Source organism: Diabrotica undecimpunctata, chromosome 4 (assembly GCF_040954645.1).
Source record: "Diabrotica undecimpunctata isolate CICGRU chromosome 4, icDiaUnde3, whole genome shotgun sequence".
In the NCBI taxonomy this organism is placed as follows: Eukaryota; Metazoa; Arthropoda; class Insecta; order Coleoptera; family Chrysomelidae; genus Diabrotica; species Diabrotica undecimpunctata.
This window is the reverse complement of record NC_092806.1, coordinates 136,639,521-136,665,807: the sequence shown is the minus strand read 5'-3', so window position 1 is coordinate 136,665,807 and position 26,287 is coordinate 136,639,521. Positions and strand designations below refer to the sequence as shown.

Below are 26,287 nucleotides of genomic sequence, written 5' to 3'. Positions count from 1 at the left end.
GTAACATCTAAAAAATGCTCCCGTTAATTTACAACTCTTGGAAGATAGCTTTTATTAAAGGCAATTCAAATGAACTCTTTAGTAGTTTTTCATATAAAAAAAATGCTTGTGTTTTATTTCTGAATGTCTGAAAATAACACATACTATTATATATCATTAAAACTAGAGCTAATAAAATAATTCTCTTATTATGTTCATTTTTCTCAACCTCAAACCATAATTAGCAAGACTGGATTCATGAAGTGAAGGAAACTTAAAAAAAAATGTAGAGCAGTGTGGAAAGATTTAAGAGCCCAATTGCCCCTCTGAATATGTCAAGATTCAACCCTAGTAAACAAGTATTTACAGATTATTTCAAAACTTACCCTTTCCTGAACCAGCATCTGCTAACATGATCATATCCACCATTAAATCGGTAAAACCAGTACCTTCTAAAGTAGGCGATAAAAGATGTTTTCCAAGTTGGATCAGTGCCTTCAATATTGTTATCGAAACTTCTTCGGAAACATTACTATTTTGTTTAACAATAAAACTAGTTAAAGCTTGCAACAACTGACTATTCTCTTGAACCAAGGACTTTTGATCGTCGTTAGATGTTGGAGAATTAGCCTCTTTACTTTCGACTGTGGTTATAGTCCATTTTCCGTTGGTAGATGTCGCTGGAGATTCTTCTTTATTGATGGTAACTGTAGTTGTCACGACGGGTTCAATATTACTTGTACCGATGATAATTTGACGCAACCAAGTTTGCAGTTTTTCACTGTCTACGTTTGCTAGTTTACTCATACTTGAACATAAGTAATTCAGACTTGGATCGGTAGAGCTTTTCTCGGCCGCTTGGAACAGTTTATTAAAGAAATGCAGTACTCTGGTACCATAATGTTGTGACATTTGCGGACTAGATACAGACATCAAGACTTTCACCAAATCTCTATCTCCCGCAAAGAAGATTTCTAAAGCTTGTCTGCCTGACGATTTTTCAATTATTTTTTCGTAGAACTTCAAACAGTGATGCAGTATTTTTTCGTCAATATTAGCACTATATGTCTCGGAATTACCAGACGTGTAGTTCGTTATGAGTTTATAAGTATGATCTAAAACTCTCAGGTAAACTCGTTTTTGGTGTTCGTCTATTTCGGTATCGCCAATCATCTTGTCCAAGGTCTTAGTCACAGTGTCATTCAAAAATTCGGTCCTTAGATCTAAAGTGATTGAAACTAACAGTTCAATCGCTTTATTCTTCGTATCTGTATTTTCTGTTTTAGGAGCATGATCGCAAATAAATTTGACTAGACATTGTAATAAACGTCGAAGCGACAAATTGATGCTGTAAGGGCTGCCCATCGAAAGAGTAGATACATGTGCGTCTACTACTTTTAAAATGGCGCTTTCTGATGGGATGATGTCGTTTTGATAAGCACTCTAAAAACAACAAAAAGAGAATTTAGTAAGAAGGGTAATTAGTAAAATAAAAAGATAATGTAGAGATAGTGCAAACACTCCTGACCACGGCGCAGTAAACGAAATTTGGTTTATAATAGAACCTTTCTGCCTTTACGTGAATTTTGACTCCGCCTTCGCGCAGCTCCATGGTCAGGAGTGTTTGCACTATCTTTAATAATAATAAAAATGAAGAATAATAACCAAATCACCAACATAAAAAAGTAAAAATTGCTTTAAATTTCTTATGACCTTATTCAAAGGGTCCTGCATATTATGAAGATTTTCTATTAAAAAGTGGCGTTTGAATTTTGTTTGTAAAGGTGTAAACTTTCTGTGGCTTCTCGGATAGTTCTTGGTTTATAAAAACGGATGGGGGTTGCGGTTTTAGAGAATTCAAAATCAATTTTGTGACCTGTATGAAGATGTTGATCTAGAGCTGAAATTGAATCGGAATAGAATAGAATGTTCATAAATCCTATTTTGGACTCTACGATTGGTTTGGCCTATGTAAGGTCGGGGACAGACTGCACATTGAACTTCATAAACTACGTGTTGTTCATTTGGAATTTTGAGTGATCGGACAAGAGATGAACGTTTTTGTTGAGGGGTCACGTCAATGAACCAGGTCATCATCGACGGTATAAATGACCATCCGCCATCCCTAGCACCAGTAGTGCAGTGAGTAGTGAATATACTTGGGGGCTCATGAGACTGAGTGTGTGAAAACGAGTACCCTGAACTGGGCAAACGTCTGAAACACAGTATACAGATTATAACATAGCAGTGACTAATTTAAAAATATGGAGAATTTTTTGACGTCGTTAACTTTATCTCTTTACTGTAAAATTAAATCAGGAGTCAGAAGCAGGGTTACTTACCAATGAAACATCTTCTAAAATTGTCTTATAATTCTGCAACTGAGCAGAGCTTACACATGAGGGCAAAAGAGTCGTTAGCTCAGAAGATAACGACATCGTTAGTGTATTCTTTGTAGAAGCAATTGCAAGTACATCCTGTAGCCCTTCAAAATTCTGCAGTGAGAATTTTTCACACGACGGATTTTGGTCAGCAATAGTATGTAGTAGGGACCATCTGGTACAGTGTAGTATTGCCTGAGTTAACCTAAAATTAATAAATCCATTTACCAAACCGCAATGATTTGTTTATTAAATTATAATTAAAGCAAAAGTAGAATGGTGGAAACAAGTCATACCTTAAAACGTGGGGCAGTAAATCCTGGACGTAGGTTCCGTTAGACACAGTTATCGAAGTACTTTCAGTGCTTCCTTCGGGCTCTTCTAACGCTACTTGTACGTTCGTCATGAGAGCGTCGAGTAAGAATAAATGCCATAATGGTGGAAGGTTTTCTTTGGTTACCATTCCTATGAAAATAATAAGAGTCACTAATAAGTTAGTTACAAATGTATTAAAAAAAAGTAGATATGCAATGTCACGATTTTTAAGGTTTTTAATTCAAAAATAAATGTAAGAATACAACCGGAAGGTAAAAATAAGAAGAAAAAAAAAGGTAGAAAAGGAGAATAAAGAAGGTATAGAAAGATAATATACAATATTGAATACAGTAAACGAATATTAATAAACAGAGGAGATGGAAAGATTTGGTATACAGTGTATAGTGATAAGTAAGACGAAGAGCACAGGAAATGCAATTGTAGACAGAGGAAGATGAAGGAAACATGATTTATAATTTTTGAGTGTTCTAACAGGATAAATAGCAAAAGAAGTAGGTATAATAGTAACGAGAGAAATAAGCACCAGAGTAATGAAATTTAAACTGATATTTTCACGAACCATATACAAATATAATAATGGAGTTGGAAGAATAATGGCACCTTATTCAGATTATATGGGAACAAAGGAAACAACAGAGTCATCCTATGTGCAGAAATACAGAAACTGATTTGATTGAGAAATACAGGAGAAAATTAAAAACATTAAAGCGTAATACCAAATAATGGAACTATGGGACGAGGCGCTTGGAAAAGATTGGTGAAGCTACAATGATCAGGGATAAAATGGCCAATGATAAGCTTCCGTCAAAGAAATGTAGTATAGGCAGAAAAAATAAACATATTGTAATTGATTATATAATATACACTCAGATAACCAAAGAATCAAACAAGAATACAACACAGACGGAAGATAGTAGAGGTAAACAGAAAAAGGGAAATTTAATAGAAAAACCAGAATATGTATATAAGAGTAGCAGTACGTAGATTGAAGAAGATAGAAGTGGAGAAACTATATCAACAAGAGACGGATAATAGACATGAAAAAATTGTAAGTATAATAAGGCGGAGTTGCACTTTAACCATTTTATAGAGATGATCTCAGTGATTGTCCAGTGGGAATACCTGTAATGACTCTCGAGTTCACTCTTCTGAAGCCCAAAGGGTATTTTTACGCAGCCAACAGAAGGGTATAATAACCTATGAGTATGCCTTTGGCCTGGAATGTGTTCCCAGTAGGCTACACTACACTATGCAGGTTTTTTGTATACCGCAGAATGGCTTTGGTCCGATAAAAAAGAATATTAGCTCCTTCTTTAGCATTACTATCAGGACGCGCATTACCAATACTTTCTTTATAACCTGTTACCCACAGTCAAGTTACTTTGTTATCCCCTGGCCGTTGCTTAAGGAACTGTTTGCAATTCCAAGCTAATACCGACTAATAAGTGTAGATTTCAGTAGATTCACGGCAACGGATGCAATAAATATTTTGGTTGAATTGAGACGTTTTTTCAAGTACTAGTGAACACAAGAACTATATTAGACAGGGAATTTGAGAAGGTTAAGATTGTAAGGGCTGCACCTCCAGGATGATAATAAACGGAGGAAATTATCAGCAACGGAATAGAAAGAAAATTACACAAAATATCGAAATATTACCAATGGATTTTTTGTTAATTATAAATCACCGCCGATAATAAATAGTAATATCACTTAACAAAGACAAAAAAAAAATAGTATAAATACTATAGATACCTTTTTTGACATCAGGAGTAAGCGACATAATACAATTTTTAGCATTCGTTATATTATATTTAATATTATTAACTGCTTCAGACACTTCCTTTAATAATTTGTCGGTGTGTTGCGTGTACATCCCTTGCTTAACTAGACAGTCCTTCAGCCACCTACTGAAATTCTTGTGGGACGCTCTCGGTCCCCAGACTAGAGAATGAAGTAATAAGGGACCAGCCGTCAAATTTTCGCCTGTCGCCAAGCGTTCCATATATGAAGCTGATGGTGGAAGTAACTGTAATAGCCTGAAAAATAAATAAACAAAAATAATAAATGAAACACACAATTCTACAATATCATTATTAAATGAACTTACAAAACGAAAAATTTATAAAGGTATAATACAAGCTATTCGGACCAATGGAGTCCAATTTTGAGATTATGCAAGAAAAATACCAATTATAGTGTTCAATACTATCTTGTATATAACATACAGAAATTTGTTGAAGGCGATATACAGTGTGTTTCACGACGAGCTTATACTATCTACATATTGGAAACTACTTGCACGATATTTATGAAAATTGGTTTCTGTGGATTACAAGTTATGATGAAATTAAAGAAAATGTTTTGACAGACATGCCACTTCTGGTTATACCGGAAATGAACAACAACTTTGGTAATTCAAATGGAACATCCTGTATATTATTGCATTTTTAGATTCTACGTAAAATTATAGACACAATTTGTATAAGGTACTATAGGTCAAAACTCCACATTTTTCAAGTTATTCCGAGCTCATCCAACTACAAACACAATGTCTTGAAAAACTTTGCACACAAAGAGTCGGCAACGTTCTTTCAGTAATTTACATCGCAATCGAATTTATAGATACAGGGTGTTCACAAATGATACGCCATTTCTTTAAACTTCAAACCACAGTAAGTCAATAATTTTAAATGAAAAACCCTATTACACCCTAGTTCATAAGGGCTGCCCAGTTGTGTATTGCGTAAATACAGTTAGTTACCGTTACAAAGTGTAAGAACAGTCCTGATATATTTGGTTACGTGTGTGGTGATTTAACAATAGGAAAGCATCAACTAAACAGACTTTATAAAGAAAGCTTATCACGCTTACTTCGGTGTAAAGCTTGGTGATCAGGACAAACCTTGGGCTGCACACAAAGTGTGCTTTCAGTGTGTCGAACTACTGAGAAAATGGACAAAAGGTACACGTAACTCTTTACCCTTCGGCATTCCTATGGTATGGAGGGAACCAAAAAACCATAGAGACGACTGCTACTTTTGCTTCTGCGATATCAAGGGTTTCAATTCAAAAAATAAACACAAAATTCAATATCCTGATTTACCTTCTGCTAAACGACCTGTATCTCATGGACAAGGAATCCCTATTCCTCCACCTTTTCTTCAGACCATGCAACAGCAATCATCAGATGAAAGTTCAGACGAAAAAACCGATGAAGATGAATTCAATCCTGAGATAGATTAACCTCAAAAGTTTATCCAAGCTGAACTTAATGACATAGTGAGAGACTTGGGCCTATCGAAGGATGATGCACAAATCAAAGGATCACGACTGAAAGATAAAAATCTATTGGCTCCAGGAACCACCTTTTCGTGATATAAGCATCGTGAAAAAGAGTTCGCGGAAAATTTTTCTCAAGAATGCTCACTGGTATATTGTCATGATATTCCTGAAGTAGTCATGAAAGTGGGAGCTGACAATTAAGATTCCACATCATGGCGGTTATTTATCGATTCTTCTAAGCGAAGGGCGTCTTGTTGCACAATGGTAATACTTATGCCTCAGTGCCTGTTGCTGACTCCATGCATCTCAAAGAAACATATGAGAATAATGAGCTATTGCCAAATAAAATAAACTATAGCGAATATTGTTGGCAGCTCTGTGGAGATCTCAAAATAATATTCATGCTTTTAGGTCAGCAGTCTGGATTCACAAAGTATCCATGTTTTTGCATGGATGCTTGCAAAGAAATGTGCAAAGTGATACACTAGTTTACCCAAAATTAGTTATTTTGTCTCCTCTTTACACAAAGTTAGGAGTGTTGAAGCAGTTTGTCAAAGCTTTAGATGAACAAGGTTACTGTTTTAAATATCTGTGCGACAAATTTCCTGCACTTTCTGGAGGTAAACTTAAAGAAGTAATTTTTGCAGGTTATCAGATTGTTCCAGAATACAATGAACCAGGATGAATCTGAAGCATTGAGTTCTTTTGTAGAAGTCAAGGCGGTTTCCGTGGAAACAAGTCTCCAAACTATAAAGAAATTGTAGCAAATATGGTCAAAAATTATAAAAAATTGGGATGCAATATGAGCGTCAAACTTCATTTTCCTCCTCCTTTTATAAAGAGGATGGAGAGGCGTTACCAAGGAATATGGGATATAAGAATGATGGTTGATCCATAAATAATCCATAAAAAGAAGACCACAAAACGCAGTTTTCATAAAAAAAGAGAATGGTTTTATTCAAAAAACCAAATATTGTCTAACGTAGGTTATAATGAGTTCTTTTTTTTTTAAGAACAACTCAATTTTGAGTGTTTGTATTAAATAAAGTTTCAATAAATATTTTCTCAGTATTTTTGGAAGTTTCTATGAAAAATTTCAAACACACTTTTCTTGAAGACCTGAGCGGGAAAAAACTAAGTACAGATTCGTGATAAGCACATCCCATTTACTATAGGACACCTATTATACTTAAAACACTTTTTTATGAAAAAAAAATTTAGGCCTGTGTAGTCTTATTTAGATAGTTTACTACGGCAATAATTTAGAAAACTATTTTTTCTTCACGATCGAGCTCCTCCTCATTGTTCCAAAATGGTAAACCAATTTTTAGATGAGACATTTGAAGATAGCTGGATAGCCTACAATGGTCCTTTCCGATGGCCCCCTCGACCACCAGACATAACACCTCTAGATTTTTTTGTATGGGGCTACATAAAAAATGAGTATATTCCCATTCCCTTACAATAAAGGAAGATTATGAACTTACGAGTTTGCAATGCATTCAATTATCTCCCTGCAGCAATGATTAGACGTGCAAGAAACGAAGACGTGATAAAAAGACTCTATAAATGCTTCTTGAAGTTTAAGGACAAAATTTTGAACACTTGTTATATTGTATTTAAATGGAATTAAACAATAAAAATGTAGGCTTCATTTTTTTAATATTTTGTTAAAACCAACCGACATGTAGACCAGCAAAGTAATAGCCATTACGGAAATAATCAATATATAGAGATTGAGAGCAACTAAAAGAATAATAAATTTACAAACAGACTTTACATTATTCAGGCATTTCGTACATTTACACATTTTAATCTTTGTTTTGCTTGCTGACAATTATCGCCAATTATCCAAATTAAAAAAAAAATATTAAACTAAGCGATGGATTCGACCGTTACTTGATGGAAATTCATTTTATATAACAATGAAACACTGAAAACTTCGTTTTCAAAACTTCAACGAAATTTATTATATCTTATCACTACAGCTGTTTCGACAGAGTGCCTTTCTCAAGTGATCTATTTTTGGTATGTATTTACACTTTATAGTCTTTAACTGAATAGGTTGAGGAGGAGAGAACTGTTTGTCTCAAGTTGGTCATTCAGAATTATGTCCGTATTTTTTAGTTTGTTAATTTTCATAGATTATAATAAATGTAGCTTAATGCCTTTATTTTGGATGTGGAGAATTTGAAATTCATTAAAAGAGTGATTATGATCTAGAAGGTGAAGTGCGTATGTAGAATGTTTTTCTATTATTGAAAGCCTTTTTATGTTCTACTATACGTTTGATAAAAGTTCTACCAGTTTGACCGATGTAAGTTTTTGGGCAGTCGCCACATTTAAGTTTGTATAAGCCACTGTGTAAGTGCTTTTTATTATGGATCTTGTTGTTTTTAATATATTTGTTTAAATTATTGTTTGTTCTAAAAGCTGGCGTTATTCCTTTCTTTTTTATATGTTTGGCTATTTTTGTTGATATCTTGCCTGTATATGTAATCGAGCAGACTGGGTTTTTTCCCTGGTGGTGGAAATAGTAATTTCAAGGCTTTCATATTTTTGATTTAAAATTTTATTGTTTGTTCGTTGACATCAAAATTTCTATTGATCTATGTAATATGTTATGGTAGGCTGCCAATTTATGTTGTGTAGGATAGGATGATGAATTGTGTATAAAGTGTAAACACATACCAAAAATAGATCACTTGAGAAAGGCACTCTGTCGAAACATCTGTAGTGATAAGATATTATAATAAATTTTGTGGAAGTTTTAAAAACAAAGTTTTCAAATTTTAAACTGAATTCTAAAAAATACGTACCTCCAGCAAATAGTGAAACAATATTGCGTAGCACAAAGTCCCAGAAAACTGATTTTCGATGCGTTAGCACCTGAAGTAATATGTGTCACGTTCAAAATTTCAATTAGAGCATCCAACAACAAAGGATATCGTAGTTTATCTGGAGTTCCCAAGATAAAATTGCACGCTAAACCGTCCAGTTTCGGAGCATCTTGATTGTTCACTTCTAAATTTGTCAAAACATAGAATCGAGGTTTCATGGCGAATTCATCAACTGCGGATATTTTTCGGTAGTTGTCTTCTATGTCCTGCCAAGCTGTGTACATACGGGTCATTGTATTTTCTTTTTCTTTGTCGGAATTCAGGTTTGTCAAGTAGAAGAGGTTCCATTGAATCTGTGAAGTAAAAAATATTTTATTTAAAATATTGAAATGGACATACGTTTATTAAGGGGTAGCAGAGAAATTATTCAATGCTAATTTTGCTATCAGATCTATAACATTTAAAAATAAAAATAAATGGGAAGAGTGTTAAGTTTTAAAAAAGTTTAATGATCAAAAGATAGGCAACCACTAACCCAACGTAGAGCTTCTTCTTCTTGTAGTCCCTATCTGTTTCGGATGTTGACGACCATCATGGCAATCTGTATTTTGCAAACTGCTGCTCTGAAAAGATTTGTGGTTGTTGTGTTGAACCACGTACATAGGTTTTTCAACCAGGAAATCCTTCGACTTCCTGGTCCTCGTTTTCCTTGTAGAGTTAATTGCAGCAACCCATATCTTTCTCTGTTCCTCATAATGTGACCGAGATATTCGATTTTGGCTATTTTTATTGTGGTTAACGACTCTTTTCCTTTTTGCATTCTTAATAAAACAGTCCTGGTTAGTAATGTGGTCTGTATAGGATATCTTCCGAATCCGACGATAAAGCAACATTTTGAAAGCTTCAATTTTCTTGCAGGTAGCGCCTGCGAGAGTCCACGACTCAACTCCGTACAACAGTAAAGGACAGATATAACATCGTAGTAACCTGATTTTTATGGGTACTGATAAATCATGGCATTTGAATATCTTAGCCATTTTTTGAAATGCAGATCTGACTTTCTCTATCCTATATTTTATTTCTAGGGAATGGACCCAATTTTCATTGACGTAGGTAGGTGTATGTTTTTACTCTTTCTATTGGTTGACCATTTACACTGATTCTTTCAATTTGCTGTTCCTTCTTAGAGATAATCATACATTTGGTTTTCTAATGTTCAGTGAAATTCCATATCTCTGACTCACTTCTGTGATTCTATTCATTAACTCCTGGAGGGCTTCATAATTGTCAGCAAATACTACCGTGTCATCCGCGTATCTGATGATATTGATACATTCTCCGTTAATTCGAATTCCGGCCTCAACATCCTCTACTGCCTCTGGAAAGATTTTCTCAGAGTATATGTTAAACAGCAAGGGTGATAGTATATATCCCCAGAGTTGCCCTTCCAGTTACCAGCTCATCCGCCCAAAGCCTTTGGCCGATAAATGGTGGATTATTTATCCCAGCAAACACTCGACGTCAGAGCCTCGTTGGTTATCTAGCAGGATGTACCAGATGACCATGATCTAGATCATCGTACGAGCAGGTGAGGTTGACATTTGAATAGGAGAGGCTATATGCTGCGCATCACTAGTAAAATGTTAGGCGTCGTTTAAAAGCGTTTCTTTATGTAGATTATTAATTCGTTCTCAATATAGTGTAGTCTCAATATATGTAGTTTTCTCGGAATATAATATACAAAGCTCCATTTTCAAATTTTTTTTCATCATAAGTTTTTTTTGGATCTGTTGCAACTTATGAAGCACTAATCCTCGGACAGACGGACAGACACAGCGCAACAAAACTAAAGAATTGTACGTGCGCAAATAAGTACGCAAAAAACTGTACTCTTCTAACAAATTTATTTCGATTCAATAGTTGAATTCCTGACCAAACTTATTGCAAGAACTACTAATATTGCAAATTTTTAAAATTTTAATACGTGAAATATAGTACCTATACCCAAAGTACGAAATAGTTTGCAGTGATGTTAGTTTGCAGTGTTAGTTTGTGGAGAGTTACGGTGTTTTGAGTTATAGGTGGGCGGTTATAGCGTTGTATAAATTTAAAAAATAAATTTATTGCAACGTGATTTGTTATTTATTTATTATTTTAGTCTTTAATTTATGTAAAATCTTTTAACACTAAAAACTAGAACGCAACTATCAATTTATAATATTTATTTATGACTTGGCGATACAGTATAAATTTCAGACTGAATCTACGATTTTAATTTAGCTCTTTATATACCACCGGTCTACCTCTTTAAACCTTTAAATGATTCCGTGGCGTCAGCCCGTTTACTCTCGAACAGATACCAGCTTTTCCAGTATTTACTAGTCCAGTCAGGTTGCTTTTACCATTACGATCAGGGATCAGTAGCTTAACATTATATTTTAAGATTATTGAATGAAACATTTTATATTGAGAATATTGTGGAAAAGCATGTTATACCATTTGTTAAAGGCCACTAATAATTTGCTATATTTCTAAACCGTCCTTTCGCTATTAAATATAGACGTATTGTAATAAACTAGAGATATGTAAAGTAATAAGACAACTATATGCGGTAGAAAGGTTAAAAAACGTTTGTTAAATAAGATTCAATACAATGAGATATAGAACAATATGAACATTAATATAATGATTTCTGAAGAGTAAAATGAAAAAAGTACTAAATAGAACGATGAAACGTAAAAGAAGGTAGGTAAACAATAAATACGTAATATCTAGGTCTATATTTTTAACACTTCTGACATATATCACCATTGATTTTTGTTTTGTGTACTGGTATACTTTACCTGCTCTAACAACGACGTAGGTGGATCGTATAGGTGCTTCATAATGTAGTCGAATAATAGCAATACTCTAGATAAGTGCAGCAACTGTGAATCTTTAAGGGGACCTCTTGCTATCTCGGAACATCTTAAAACGCCACCAGCCATAAGTAACACGACCGATTTCTTTTGCATCAAGTTCAATGAATGAAATAAATAGAGCAGCACTTGGGCATGTTCCACATTTAAATCTACAAAAAAAAATAGTCATAAATATTATACTTGCTTAATATTTTAATATAAATATAAAAAGAGCAGTTGCATCTAAATGTTCTTAAAATCAATGAAAAGTTTTAAATATTTTTAAATTATACCTCTATATATATATATATATATATATATATATATATATATATATATATATATATATATATATATATATATATATATATATATACAGATTGAACGAATTTAAAACGGAACATACGAAATCAATGTATTTCGGCTCAACTCCGCTCTAGGTGGTTGGCCAACAAAAGCTTGTCAAATAATTATATTATAAAAATCCAATACTTCAGCGGGCTGCTGGATTCTGAATTCTTTCAAGAACAAGTCAAAACTCCACCCAAATAGGTTGCCTAGAATCACTGAAAAAACTAGACTACACAAGCAGTTATTATGCTGTCAAACCACTTATCGCTTCCTTATAGTCCAAGAGATAGAGCCGAAATTTTGAACTGATCAGTAATATGACATTTCTCTATTGGAATATATTCATTGTAACTGGGTTAAGACTTTGCCTTACAGGCGGACGCCCCTCGTGGTACAGAGGGTGGCTATACAGGGATGAAGTTGTCATTTTTTCGGAAATATGGCTGAAAATTTGCCCAGAGGTATATTTAAGAAAAAAATGTGATTTGTAAAGTAAATATGACTTTAGAAAACATTATCATAATATCATTTTAAAACTACAAAATATTCTATAAAAGATTCAGACGATGACGTAGAGTTTTATCAAATGTTTAAGAAAAGTTTTTCTATTTTTTTTTCTTATCGGAAAAATCGTTTGAAAATTTTTGGAAAAAAATCATGGTATAACTGACAGAAAATCGAAAGGATTCTACAAATTAGATTTTACCTCAAAAAATTACGAAAATTTTCATTTACGGAAATTTTTTTGGAAAATTTTGAGAAAAACTCTACTTAACGCTTTTTAGAATAGTAACAGAAGTGAGCATACAAATTTTCAAATCAATCGGTATAAAAATATCATAATAAAATCAGTTTGAAAATTGTTACCGAGACCTAAAATGCGCAGGCAAGTGGTACATTTGATCCCGTTTTATGGCTCCCTGTAACAACCCAGCTGTCCGCTCTTTTCGATTTAGAGTTTTTAGGGGCTAAATAATGAGCCATGAAAATGGCGGACATATTATCGTTAATTTTTCCCCAAAAAATTGCAATTTCACCTCTGTCCGCCACCCCTTATGTATCCACTCTCGCGTCCGCCCTTTGGGATTTCGTCTAGTTATACCAAGATCTTACTCTGGGCAAATTTTCAGCCATATTATCGATCGTTAATTTTTCCGAAAAAAATGACAACTTCATCCCTGTATAGCCACCCCCTGTACCAAGAGGGGCGTCCGCCTGTAAGGCAAAGTCTTAACTCAGTTACAATGAATATATTCCAATAGAGAAATGTCTTATTACCGATCAGTTCAAAATTTCGGCTCTATCTCTCCGACTATTAGGCAAGCTCCTCTTTCCTTTAAAGGAGACAGATAGTTGAACGATATTTTATACAATGTCTATCACCGGGTATGGATTTATTTTTGTCCAAGTTTTATATTGGTCCACTATTTCAAATGCAGTTCAAACAGACATATATTAAATTGTATGTTCCGTTTTAAATTCGTTCGATCTATATATATATATATATATATATATATATATATATATATATATATATATATATATATATATATTCTGATATTATATTTTTATAACAGAGTATATACTTAAGATCTGATTTTCTAATTTAAGGGACTATTATCGTCTAGAATGCTAAAAATTCAAATTGTTCAAAAATTGACCATTTTTCCAAATACCAAATTGACTAAATACATCAAGTTTTATTAAAACCAACCGACTAGATCCGGAGATAAACGTTTTGCGAAAAACTACCGTTTTTAAAAGTGGCGGACAGTTAATCTCCGGATGTAGTCGGTCGATCTTAGTAACAGGAGAATTTTACTGTCATCATGGCATGTGTTTGTCTTTTTAAAGACGAATTACATGCTATGATCTTTTCTGACGGATATTCTCAAGTTAAAGTTGATTTCATGCAATCGAATGAACTACTTTACAAGTAAAGTCGTCACAGGAACGCAACTCAACAATATTGGCAATATCATTTTAAAGTCTACTTTAAAATGTATAATGTATGTCTGAATTGTCAATATAAATGAGTCAGATAAAATTAAATTATTAGAAGAATTTTTCACCAAGTAACAAAAAAACAAAATTTGTTTAAACTAATGTTTATATTTTGAGAACGACTTCCGAAGTGGAAATTGAAACGTCAATAAACTTACTTTAACCTTTAGTTGTGGCTTATTCCCATTTACATAATAATTATTTTATTTGAACTATAAAAACTTGGGTCTTTAATATGGACTACTTAGTTTTATGTATAATTAATTAATTGACTTTAATCTTACCTTCATTTTCTGATTCCACGACAGAATGAGGATTGTTGAGAACATTTTCTATGAGTGTATTCACCAACCTATGCCATATACTAATTACAGATGCCTCTTTCTCGTTCTGTGGTCTCAAAAGCAAAACCTATAACCAAATAAGCAATATATTTATGGTAACTTATTTCATCGATTTATATACATAAAATGTCAGTTTATGTTGTGAGTACAGTTAATTCTACAAGGCAAGATTTAGGGTAAGAGAGACTCTGGACGCAGACGTATTTCCTGGCTGGGCAATCTTAGGAAATGGACTGGTCTAACGTCAACTGATATATTTCAAGCTGCAGAGTGAATACAAAAAGATGGGTCAATGTGGTAGCCAACATCATAAGAAGATATAGATCACAGTTGATTAGTGCAATTCTTCCACATTCTGGTTGAAAACTCGAGTTACTTTTGAAAGCATTTGAATCTTCGATCTTCCTAAGAATGTCATTGTCATCATTCTTCTTGCAATGCCCAAAGGCCTATTAGGTTAAATTATCACTGACATTGCCTAACCTAACGTTAGTTCGGATGACAAATGACGTTAGGTCAAATGACTACAGGTGATCTGTCTTATGTCAAGTGTCTTTAGACCAAGTATATTTGGGTGAAGCTTTACGGATTCATAAGGATAGTGAAAATTCCGAATTTGAAAGATGTAGTCCAGAAGAAATTAGTGAAAAAACAAGTGTGACTACTTCAAATTTATTACCGGAGATTGCAAACAAAATTATTTAAAAGAATATGATACTTTTATGGAAATATATATGGATAATATATAAGTTTGCTAATTTTTAAATTAATGTGATATTAGAAAACTGGGGGGAAATGATACAACACACCCAAAATCCCTAAGACATGACAGCCTCAATCATTCGCTTTAGAAACGATAGAAAAGTCTGTTTATATTTATTCTGTTGATAATTATATTTATCAGAACAGAAATTCTGGTACAGATGCCTTTACACTTTTGTCAGCATGATAAAAACGGGAAAGACAACATAAACCTCATTGGTGTGTGCCTTTATAGATACAGAAGGGACAACTGACAACACTCTACATGAAACAGCCATAAGAGAACGGAACGAAAGAGATAAACAACACTGTACAGCTACTTAGTTCACGAATAGTAAAGATGAAAATAAAACAAAGACACCTTCTGCATCTACACACTTAGAAGCTGGCCACAAGAGGGAATTGTGTCCCTCATTCATGCTAAGTCTAGTAGTAGATCAAAATATAATGTCCACTGGATTTGGCCAATATCTCTTGGTATCCAATCAAGAATACGCCGCTGACATCGTAATACCTGCGATGGAAAAGTTCTGAGGAAGGAAAGAAAACATCCTCTGTAACATAGTTAAGAAAGGACTGAAATATACAAACACATATTGCAAAAAGATGGCACTTAAGATCAAACTCACAAATGTAGTTACCATCCTATGGATTTCAAAATACATAACGAAGTGGAGGGAAACAAAACTGTCAAAAGTTTAACTGTCACGTGTTTAACGCTGAATGAAATCGAAAGAGAAGTAACTAGACCTCAAAAGATCTAAACATTGAAAGATTTATATATACTTATAAAGAACTATTTTTAACCTTGAAAGATTTAAAGATTGCGATAGTACAGAACTTGCAGTAGTACTGAGGGATTAGTTCTTTTAATTTTTTATTTGTAAATATGTATTTGGATTTTTCAATTTGACATTAAATTACATTAAGTTGACAATTTTTGCGTCTCCCCGTCAACGACTCATACTAACAAAGTTACGTAGAAACGTCTGCGCTGTCTCACCTTTCGTATTCTTAATACCCACCTAAAATTATTGCAGATTGTGCCCATCTCTTAAAATATACAAACACTCTTACCTGAGCTAAGACAGCCAATGTTCTTGGATATACTTGTAAGGGCCACGCGTGAGGGACATCGGTATTCCAGGGAGATACTCCTAGGTGATTTAAAAGGCAAGCTTGCAAATTACTCAAATTTCCATTCGTTACTAAGTTGTGTGCGAATCTAGTTAGTGCTCCGGAGAATTCGCAATAAAGTTGACCCAGCGCTTGGCCGAAATACACAGAAATTGTTCCTGTAATATAAAAAAAAATCATATATTTAAAACCTAAACCAAAACAACATATTTAACTCTTACTGGACCGAGATTTTATAAAATGAACCTCTAAAATATCGACTCAAGTTCTCCGGTGGTACAGATATGTACCGCTTATTAAATGTTATTCTGTACTGTTCTGGTGGTCTATTTGGTCAACCGCCAATTCTCTGTCCCAAATTAACACTCATAATTTAACGACATTTTTACATTCATCAGTCAATTAGATACAGTGACGGTTTCTTCTTCTTTAGGTGCCGTCTTCTTAGCGAAGGTTGGCGATGACCTCTGCAAAGTCTTCCCTATTTTGGGCTTTCCTTATTAAACTTTGAAAGTCTAATCCAGTCCAATCTTTGATGTTGCGCAGTCAGGTCATTTGTCGTCTACCCAGGCCGCGTCTGCCTTCTATTTTCCCTTCTATAATAAGCTGAAGGAAGTTATACCTGTCGTGTCTAAATATGTGTCCAAGATAAGACGTTTTACGCTTCTTGACAATTTCTGTGAATTCACGTTCTCTATTCATACGCCTTAAAACTTCTTCATTTCTAACGCGGTCGGTCCATGGAATTTTCAGCATACGACGAAATATCCACATCTCAAAGCTCTGTAAACGTCGTAACGAGCTGTCCAAGCTTCCACGCCGTGTAATAGTACACATACATAACACTATCATGCGGTATCGTAGGGACAAATCAAGATTACGGGTAGTGAGTAACTGTCGCATCTTTAAGGTGTTTCTTGCCTGTTCTATTCTACATTTAACCTCTTGTTCTTGGTCTAAGGTTTCATGTATCCAATAGCCTAGATACTTAAGTGACGGTTTGGTACTAAAAAAACAAGGACACGTCTGTCTTTATATATAATGTTTGGAAAGCGATATATTTACGAAAGCGCTGCCTTTCACAAAGATACTATAAAGAGACAGGAAGTCTAAAAAACATTTGAAAAGCTGAAGAATAAAAAAGCTGCTGATAAATGAATATGGGATACTAAATGAACTGCTGAGGTTGCAACAATGCAAAACTAACAATAATGGACAATAAAAACGTATAAGAAAATTTCAGATGTATCAATTTATTAAATACTATCCTGAAACTTAACAATTAACATTTTTCAAGCAAGAATAATTGAAATGATATGCGTAGCAAATACAGATAACAATAGACGTAAGACTTCATTCATGTTGACCATCCTTTCAAAGTGTCAACGAGTAAAGCGTTGTCGTTCAGTAACAGTAACATTATTTCACAGCGCTGTGCATTATTTTTTGTTTTGGATTATCTATTTGTTCATTAAAATATTTTAAAAATGCCAATATACGGAAAAAGAGAAAGTACTGATACCCAAATTACTTAACTATTTTCAATTAGAAAAGGAAGCCGGACAAAGTACATTCCAATTTTTGCTGTTCGTAAAGTAAGTTTAAAATTAATTAATTAAAAAGTAATTTCTTTGCCAACTATAAGACGATTGACAAATAATGGTATCCAAAAAGATTCTGATTATTCCATCACAATAAACTAATCAGTAGCCACTAGTCGTGAACCCAAATTGATAATAAATAAATAAGAATTTGCCACCAGGACTCAGGTATACAGAATGTTTAGTAAAAGAAAAATGGTTATATTACATTTTCTTTTGATTTTGATGCTCTGGACCACCTTTTTACGTGACCTAGTGGTTCAATGGTATCATTATTGGATAACATAAACAAACACTCTTATTATACCATTTCACATGCAAAATTTCATTAGTTTTGTCGAATTTATAATCGTATGTACCTCTTGCCATTTTCTTCATTAGTTAAGACACCATTACTGGATATTTTTGCACATGATTTTCTCTTACAGTTCCCGTCGCCTTTATGATTTTTTTGTTTTAGATATATTATTAGTTGATATGTCGTGATATAATTATATTAGTTACCCAATAAACATGTTTGAAAACCGTCATTTTTGTGTTTATTTATTACTGGATCGTTTTTTGTCATTTTTAAATGTTTCCATATTTATAAATTTAATAAACAATATTGTTTACTATTTAATCCACCTTGTAATAAAAATACTAGTTTAATGCCATAAGCTTTTCACATGTGGCTAAGTACGATCCTGGCATCTGCCAAATTCGTCAATAATTACATGAAATAATTCTCGAAACATCCAATACGTTATATGACGTCATAATTAATGACGCACTAAAAGAGTGCTCTCAGAAGAATCATATATGATAATTTCAAATGTAGATGCACATAGGAAGATGCAGTTCTCGGCTTGCATATAGATAAACGATAAGTAGGAACAGCATACAGATAATATGTTACAAAATAGTTCCAGCAGTGGGCATGCTTGGAAGACTTGACAATTTTGCTATTCTCTAATAAAACCACTATGTCTTATTTAACCATTTTGATCGGTATATACTAAGATGATCAGTAAAAATAGTTACTCAATTTAAATGGATATTCCTAAACTAAAACGTACTTACCTATTTCAGTCCTAGCTGTTTCCCTGTCCAAGTCTCTAATGATCGCAGCCAAAATAATCATCTGCTGTTCCGTTAAGCCATTTTTGACGTACCTCGATATAAACGTACTCTTCGTACAAAGGAAGTGTTTATTTAAGAACTCGAAAACACTAGTTGAAAGAGCGATAAATCCGTGAGCTTCTCCTTTTTCCGGAACCATGGATCGAGATCGTTCGTTTTGGACAGTTTTAGTTTCTCCATTTTCAGAAGTTGGCGATTTGGACTCGGTTGTTTCTGGGGGCGCAAGGGTTTCTTCAAACCATTGACCTAAGATGGGCTCACTGTCATCGTCTGAAAACAATAAGTATATCACAATAGGAAATGAAATACTACTTAGCTTATGATCTCAATATACAAACTGCTTTATGAAACGATCACATTAAAGAAAAGATACAAAAATAATGAAATTTATTATGAAATAAATTATGGAATGTATTTCTTGTTGTTAAATAAAACTGTAAAAAACTAGAAAATTAATATCATTACGCAAGAGATTACTACAAAATACCAGTACCAGCGACAGAATTAACAAGATGTAAAAAAATTTAGAAAGTTTTAACAAGAAAATTCAAAAAATATATTAAATTATTCTTGAACTATTATTCTGAAGCTACAGCCTACTGAAGTAATTGGATTCAGGTGCTCAGTGTACGTCAAGCGCACTTATTCAGTCAAGTGAACCAAAATATTGGTTTATGAAAGAACAGATACATATTTTCTCAATGCATATTTGCACGCTGAACATGAATCAGTGGTCAAAAATAGATGCATCGTATTTTAGTCTTCAGAAAACAACTAAAAAGTCTTCGAAAAACTGAAGAACGCATGCTGAATACATAACTGGCCTCAGCAAGGCAGCAGCACCATTTAATTAAAAAAAAAAGGTGAATCATTATTAAATAACTACCACCCACTGATCTACATGGAAGGTGCTACAGCTGAAGGTGCTTGACAATTATTAGCAAGATTATTAATTCGTAATGTGGTACAAGCTAGAGTTGAGAATGACAAACTGATTAGAAGAAATGATCAATGGGAAGGCTTCATAATCTTGTTTTCGATTTAGAATACCTAAAAGATCTTACGATTGGGATATATCAGATTAAACTTGTACCCTCCTACATACAAGATTAGAGACATTGACGAAGAGATTCAAATTGATGGGAATATAGATGAACCCAGATTCAAGAGTTCGAATATTTTCTAGGTTTCAACACGCTAAAAAAACCAAATATTCATTTCCTACATGGTTGATGAAGATGAGCCTGCAGAAGACCCGATTGGCGGACACTACTGTACCTGTCAATCTGGTGCAAGAACTGTTGGTACTTGTGCTCATATAACCAGTGTGTTGTGGTTTTTAGGCTTTGCAAGACATCAATCCAATATTAAGTATCCTCATAGGTCGTTGCTTAACACGACTTATGATGCATCTAACCGAAATTAGCAGAAACTTAACATACAGATAGTTGAAGATAACTTAAACCTGAATTTCTCATAAACGATTGAAATCTGGCATAGCATGATCTTAACTGATCGGACTTAGAATTTTCTTGCCTTAACTGGCTATTTGATGAATTTTTGTTTCAAAAAAATCTTGTGATTTTCAAATCTTTTAAAAAAGAAATTCTGTGATAACGTGATATTTTAGGTATTGTCTATGCAGCAATTATCACTGAAGCAGTTCTTCATTTTTTTAATAATGATTCAGCGTTTTTTTTTTTTAAATCAAATGCCGCTGTTATTTTGCTGAGGTCAGGTATATATTCTGCATGCGTGAGATGTCTTGTGCCACTCTAGCAGCACTTGGTGTAGTTGTTCCTCAGTTTTCTGAAGGCGCTTCAGTAGTTTTCTGAAAACAAGGCAAAACTGCAGCTATGCTGGAGTTATGTCTCTCTAGCAGCACATTTTCTACCACTGTTCTTCAGTTTTTCGAAGATTTTTGGCGGTTTTCTGAAGACTAAAATATGATGTATCTATTTTGGACCACTGATTCATATTCATCGTGCAAATATGCATTAAGAAAATATGTCTCGTACATCAATAACTTCAAAAGTCTGTAGTTTCAGAATAAGAGTTTTTCAGGCCTAGTTCCCATTGACTTTTTGAATCTACGCATTGAGAACTATCATTGACAGGGTGCTTTATCCAAAGATAATCATTCATTTGTTTTTAAGTAACAAACTTTTGAAGAATTAATAATAACTATTTAGCAAACAAAAATTCTCAACTATTTTTTACATTTTACCTTTATACCCAAAATACTCTCACGGATAATGAACGAATGTTCAGTTAAGATAAGATCTCCGAATCGTGTGAAAGCTTTTTTAAACGTGAGGTCATAGAAGTTTACTCAGACTTCTATGGGGGACCATCTTAATGGGTAAAATTGGAAGTCGAAGATGACTTAGTTACAAGCAGGGTATAAGAAATATAAGAAACTCATGCGGCATACCTGATATTAGTACAATAATGAGAAGAAAGGAATAGGTATCTCTGTGCATTTGACAAAAGAAGTCTTTTCCGGCGATTTTTCTGAGACTTTCAATTAGACATATAGGGTATCGGATATAGCTCTTGGGATATTTCCCGTTTCCGCGACTCTTGCTAATTTTTTTGCCGCAGCGGTACTTATATTTCATTTTGAGATGACTCGGTTGTTGACAATGATAGCACATCAACGGTCGTTTCCAAATTGTTATTAAGTGGAGAGTTATTGTAGAAGCTTCTTTTAACTCGTTAAGAAGCTGCTGCGGTGTAACCAGGAGGAAATTATAGTTCTACCTAGTTTCACTACACTTTTATACTCTTCTTCACTCTTTCAAATTCAAAGAATTTCTTCCGGGAGTCTAACACTGCAACATTGGATATAACCGGCAATGCAACACGAGCGTATTCATTGGTATTAATACATTAAGAACAATGAATCTTAAGAGCATTTTATATCATCACAGACATAAAACAATGACACATTTTAAGCTCAGTGTCTTATCTATTTAAAATAGAAAAGACTAGTCAACATTAAAAAAATAGAGATATAAAATAAACATACCCAGTAAAAGCATTGTAGCAATAAAGCAATACGAAAAACACCAAAAAACCCATGTACAATATTAAATCTATTCCAATCTTAATTTATTCAGATAGGAACCAAATATTAGTAAAAAATATAAGAAAATACAAACAACTGAGTTAAAAATAGACGAGAAGAAAATTAAATCCTAACGCGATATATCGAATAAAAAAATTAAGTAAGTTGGAACGATATCACTAAACAAAAAATATATAGAAGCATAAGAACAGGAACGAATAGAATTCTTATAAATTATCAAAAATATTAAAATGGACTGGGACTGACATAACATTAAGTAAAAACAAATGCTGAAAACTATTTGTAACTATAAAGAAATGTGACAGTAAAAAAAGTGTGAACTTAATAAATTTTATTTCAATAAATGCAGTTTTTTTTACCTTCATCCGTTGAACTATCGTCGGAGCACATGATCATATCTTCATAATATGTCGTTGAATCTGATTGGCTAAAGGTGTCGCCCTCTGGTGGATGTAATCTTTTAAGTGTACATGCTTTTCTATAACTGACTATTGCTAGATAAAACAAAAGGTGATTGAGGGGAGCCGCGTTCAATATCCGAGAAATTCTCTGCAAGGCTGTGAACTGGCCCATTATTGCTAAGGGAGCAGGTTCAACCTAAAAGAAGTTGTTAATTTTAATTTTTTTTAAATATTTTGATATACGGTATAAGCAATATTATCACGAGTAAAAAAAAATAAAATTGATTTTTTAATAGAATTTTTTCATATTTTTCTATACTATGTTTTTAGTTCTATTTAGCCCATAAAATTATCAATACAACACCGTGAAACAAGCTAATTTTTCTAACAATAAAACACTGAAAACTTTTGTTCTCAACACTTCCACAAAATGTATTTTAAATTATTATAACTACAGCTGTTTTGGCCAGAGTGCCTTTCTCAAGTGATCTAATTTTGGTATGTGTTTACACTTTATAGTCTTTAACTGAATAAGTTGAGGAGGAGAGAACTGTTTGTCTCAAGTTGATCATTCAGAATTATATCTGCATTTTTTAATTTGATTATTAAAAGAATGAATATGATTTAGAAGGTAAAGAGCGTACGTAAAATCTGTTTTTCTATTATTGAAAGTATATTTGTGTTTTGCTATACATTTGTCGAAGGTTCTACCCATTTGACCGATGTAAGTTTTTGGGCAGTCGCCACATGAAAGTTTATATACAACATTGTGGAAGTGTTTTTTCTATTGACTCTTGTTGTTCTTAATATATTTGCTTAAGTTGTTGTTTGTTTTGAAAGCTAGCGTTATTCGTTTCTTTTTTATGTATTTGGCTAAGTTTGTTGATATCTTGCCTGTATATGTAATCGAGCATAAAGCACTGGGTTGTGCCACTGTTGGTGTTAGTCTTTTTGTATGGATAATACCCATTGAGACTCAAAGCTCTTATATATTGAATCCATCAGTCTCCCCAATAGTAGTAAAAAAACAAAGTCATTAATTAATTCTGAAAACCATAATTGACACTGAATAAACAGAATGATTGAGATGATAGACCTCTGAGGTAGATTTCTATTCAGTATTTTAAATCATAACCCATATATTTGTTTCTATGTAATGAAAACACTTTTATTTCCGCTTACTGCCGGTTTATATTTTTATTTACTGTAGATGTGATTGGACAATCTGTAGTTTTCCGAAAATTTTCATCGTAATATTAGCCATTTTCTAATTCTTATAACCGACGTAAGTTATGCTCAAACGTTTTGGTTTAAATCCTATAATATGAATGATCACGATAAGCAAAGATCCAGCAGATCTACTGTACTTACCTGGACTATACTCCCTGCTCCACCACACACTTCTAAATATAAATCGTCAAACAATTCGGATAACAAACTAAGCGCCCTAGAAGCCAGAGCTACCGAAAGAACTCCAAATGATTGTTGAAATTTTTGTAATCCAGATCTGGCAGTATTTCCGTCTCGACTTTTACAGGGGCTTCTACCCTTTTCCTCTCTTTCTCTAAGATGTGGTGATTTTTCCGTAGACGTACTGGAAGTGAGATGAGTTTGTAGACCCGAAATGAGTACCCATGCCCCAGCAAGTAAATAATTTTGATACACCTAAAAAATATTTTTTCGTTTATAATGTTTAGTAAATATCAATTGTTTAATACATACATGGCCTCCTGCTCTAGTAGAAGTTTTAATAACATTTCCAATAAAATTATACATATTTAGAGTCTCTTCGACTAAAGCCACTGCGTTTGAATCTAAGTCGTCTTCTTTCAAACCAGCTTGTGACTGTTGATTTGAGCACTTGGGTGAAACCACTGAACCCATAGAAAGAACCGCAGCTGCTGCGGCTTGACTAAGGGCGCAATGTAGTACTGCCATAGCTAGGCTACACAATTTATCTAATTTGCTCGAGGTTAACGGTTCTAAGACCGGTAGGTTTATAGCCGACATGGCTAAGTTAATGTCAGATAAGGTTGACGATAATCTAAAATAAATATGAAAAATATTACAATAAATAAACAATAAAGTGTATAAAATAAAATGAATTGATAGTAGAAAAAAAAACAGGTACATGTTATTAATCAACAACATTAGTTTTGGTACAGTAGTAGTAAAATAACGGATTCAGTAAAAAACTTACGTATTTCTAAGAGTTGTCGCTTCTGCATGATTGGTTGGTATACAAAAAGGTTTTCCAGCCAAAGCATCTTCGACTTTGCTTTTAGCTTTTTTGATGGATGGTAAACTAAGACACAGATCTATCAAAGTATCACCGGCCCTTAACGATTGTAAACTTTCTGTGTTTGCTTTTAAAAACAAACGCTAAAACAAAAATGGAATATATTAAATATATTTCATAGTTATACTTTCGACACAAACGAAAGAAGTGGTAGATAAATACAGTTAAAGATAATAATAGGGTGATTACAAATACATTTTTTAAACTGTCTAATAGACCACTGTATACAAGGCAATCACCACAAGATAACAAAGGACATGTAGCTAGAAATCAAATAGAGTATCTTGTAACAAATAATTAAAATAATTAAGGGTACAGAAACAATATTACATCAGTTAAATCATATCCCGTAGCTGCTGTATCATCCAACTATAATCCTTTAATAACATAACTAAAATTACAGAGAACGAAAATAACTACAGAGAACACCGCCAATATTGGTAGATTGCAGGAATGGGAAATTAGAGAAAAAGAGATGTTAAAATATTTTTGAAACAGTTCATATCTGGAGAATACGAGACAATTTTAATAATGCTGTACTATTTTCTTTTAAAACATTTGCTACTGGAAAATATTTGTGAGATGGAACATATTCATGTTGTCAGAATATGCTGTTCTGGCCCCGTACTAACGGAACAATATGATTACTCACATAACAGTCTTTTGTTATAAGTACATGGCGTACATTAAAAGTTTTGCACAGAGCCATCTATCTTAAGTTTCTCCACTTTGTAAATACGATATTCGTAAATTTTGACATTTCTTAACACTGGCAGATGGCATTTCGTGGAAATATTCAAAACATAGTGAAAATTTTCGTGCGATGATTTTATACGATTTTACAGTTGGCGTAACTAAACAACAATGCGTCGATTCTTCGTCTTGATTTTCCTGATAAATCCCCACACCTATCAATTGTTCATAGATGGTTTGAAGAATTCAAGCGTGGACGTATCAGCCTCAGTGACGAATTGAAGCTGTTGTCCCGGAAAACATTGAGGCCAAGCGCGGCATAATTAAAGCAAATCGAAAAATCCTACTTAAGCAAATCATTGGGCATAAGCATGAGTCAAATACAAACAATTTTGTATTGCATATTGCGAACACTATTTATAAAAAATGTCAGTGCAACAATGGTCAATTGTCCAATTGAGATCCGTTTAGCTCATTGGATGTCTTGGGTGGTGCTGGTCGTGTAAGTAAGCTAGAAGGCTGGTTTTCTGAAGGCTGTGTGGTAGATAGACTAGTTACAGAGGCAGCAACTGACGTGGAGTAAAAGCAGGTGTGCCAGCTAGAAGACCAGATGTTCGAACTGACAGAATTTTCTTCGCCTTTGCAACAGCCTGTGCGAAATATCGAAGTTAACCTGTAACCTGATGTTTAGAAATGATTCTGCTTACTGTTTATCTTGTTAAATTTAAGATTCAAGGATTGAAAAATTTATAGTTGACTAC

The 26,287-nt window shown here is 33.6% G+C and overlaps 1 protein-coding gene across 1 annotated transcript in view; it reads right to left on the bottom strand.

The window, feature by feature from the left end:
• The window catches only part of poe (E3 ubiquitin-protein ligase-like protein poe), a 103,524-nt gene that overhangs the window by 54,022 nt on the left and 23,215 nt on the right, over window positions 1-26,287 (bottom strand). The window contains exons 5-17 of the mRNA XM_072530367.1: window positions 24,735-24,916; window positions 24,257-24,578; window positions 23,906-24,199; window positions 22,493-22,730; window positions 18,983-19,312; window positions 16,260-16,477; window positions 14,361-14,487; window positions 11,665-11,891; window positions 8,801-9,174; window positions 4,452-4,735; window positions 2,657-2,825; window positions 2,322-2,565; window positions 366-1,422 (exon numbers count right to left, since the gene is read on the bottom strand). Coding sequence (XP_072386468.1) covers window positions 366-1,422; window positions 2,322-2,565; window positions 2,657-2,825; window positions 4,452-4,735; window positions 8,801-9,174; window positions 11,665-11,891; window positions 14,361-14,487; window positions 16,260-16,477; window positions 18,983-19,312; window positions 22,493-22,730; window positions 23,906-24,199; window positions 24,257-24,578; window positions 24,735-24,916 — 4,066 coding nt within the window. The remainder of the gene's footprint in view (window positions 1-365; window positions 1,423-2,321; window positions 2,566-2,656; window positions 2,826-4,451; window positions 4,736-8,800; window positions 9,175-11,664; window positions 11,892-14,360; window positions 14,488-16,259; window positions 16,478-18,982; window positions 19,313-22,492; window positions 22,731-23,905; window positions 24,200-24,256; window positions 24,579-24,734; window positions 24,917-26,287) is intronic.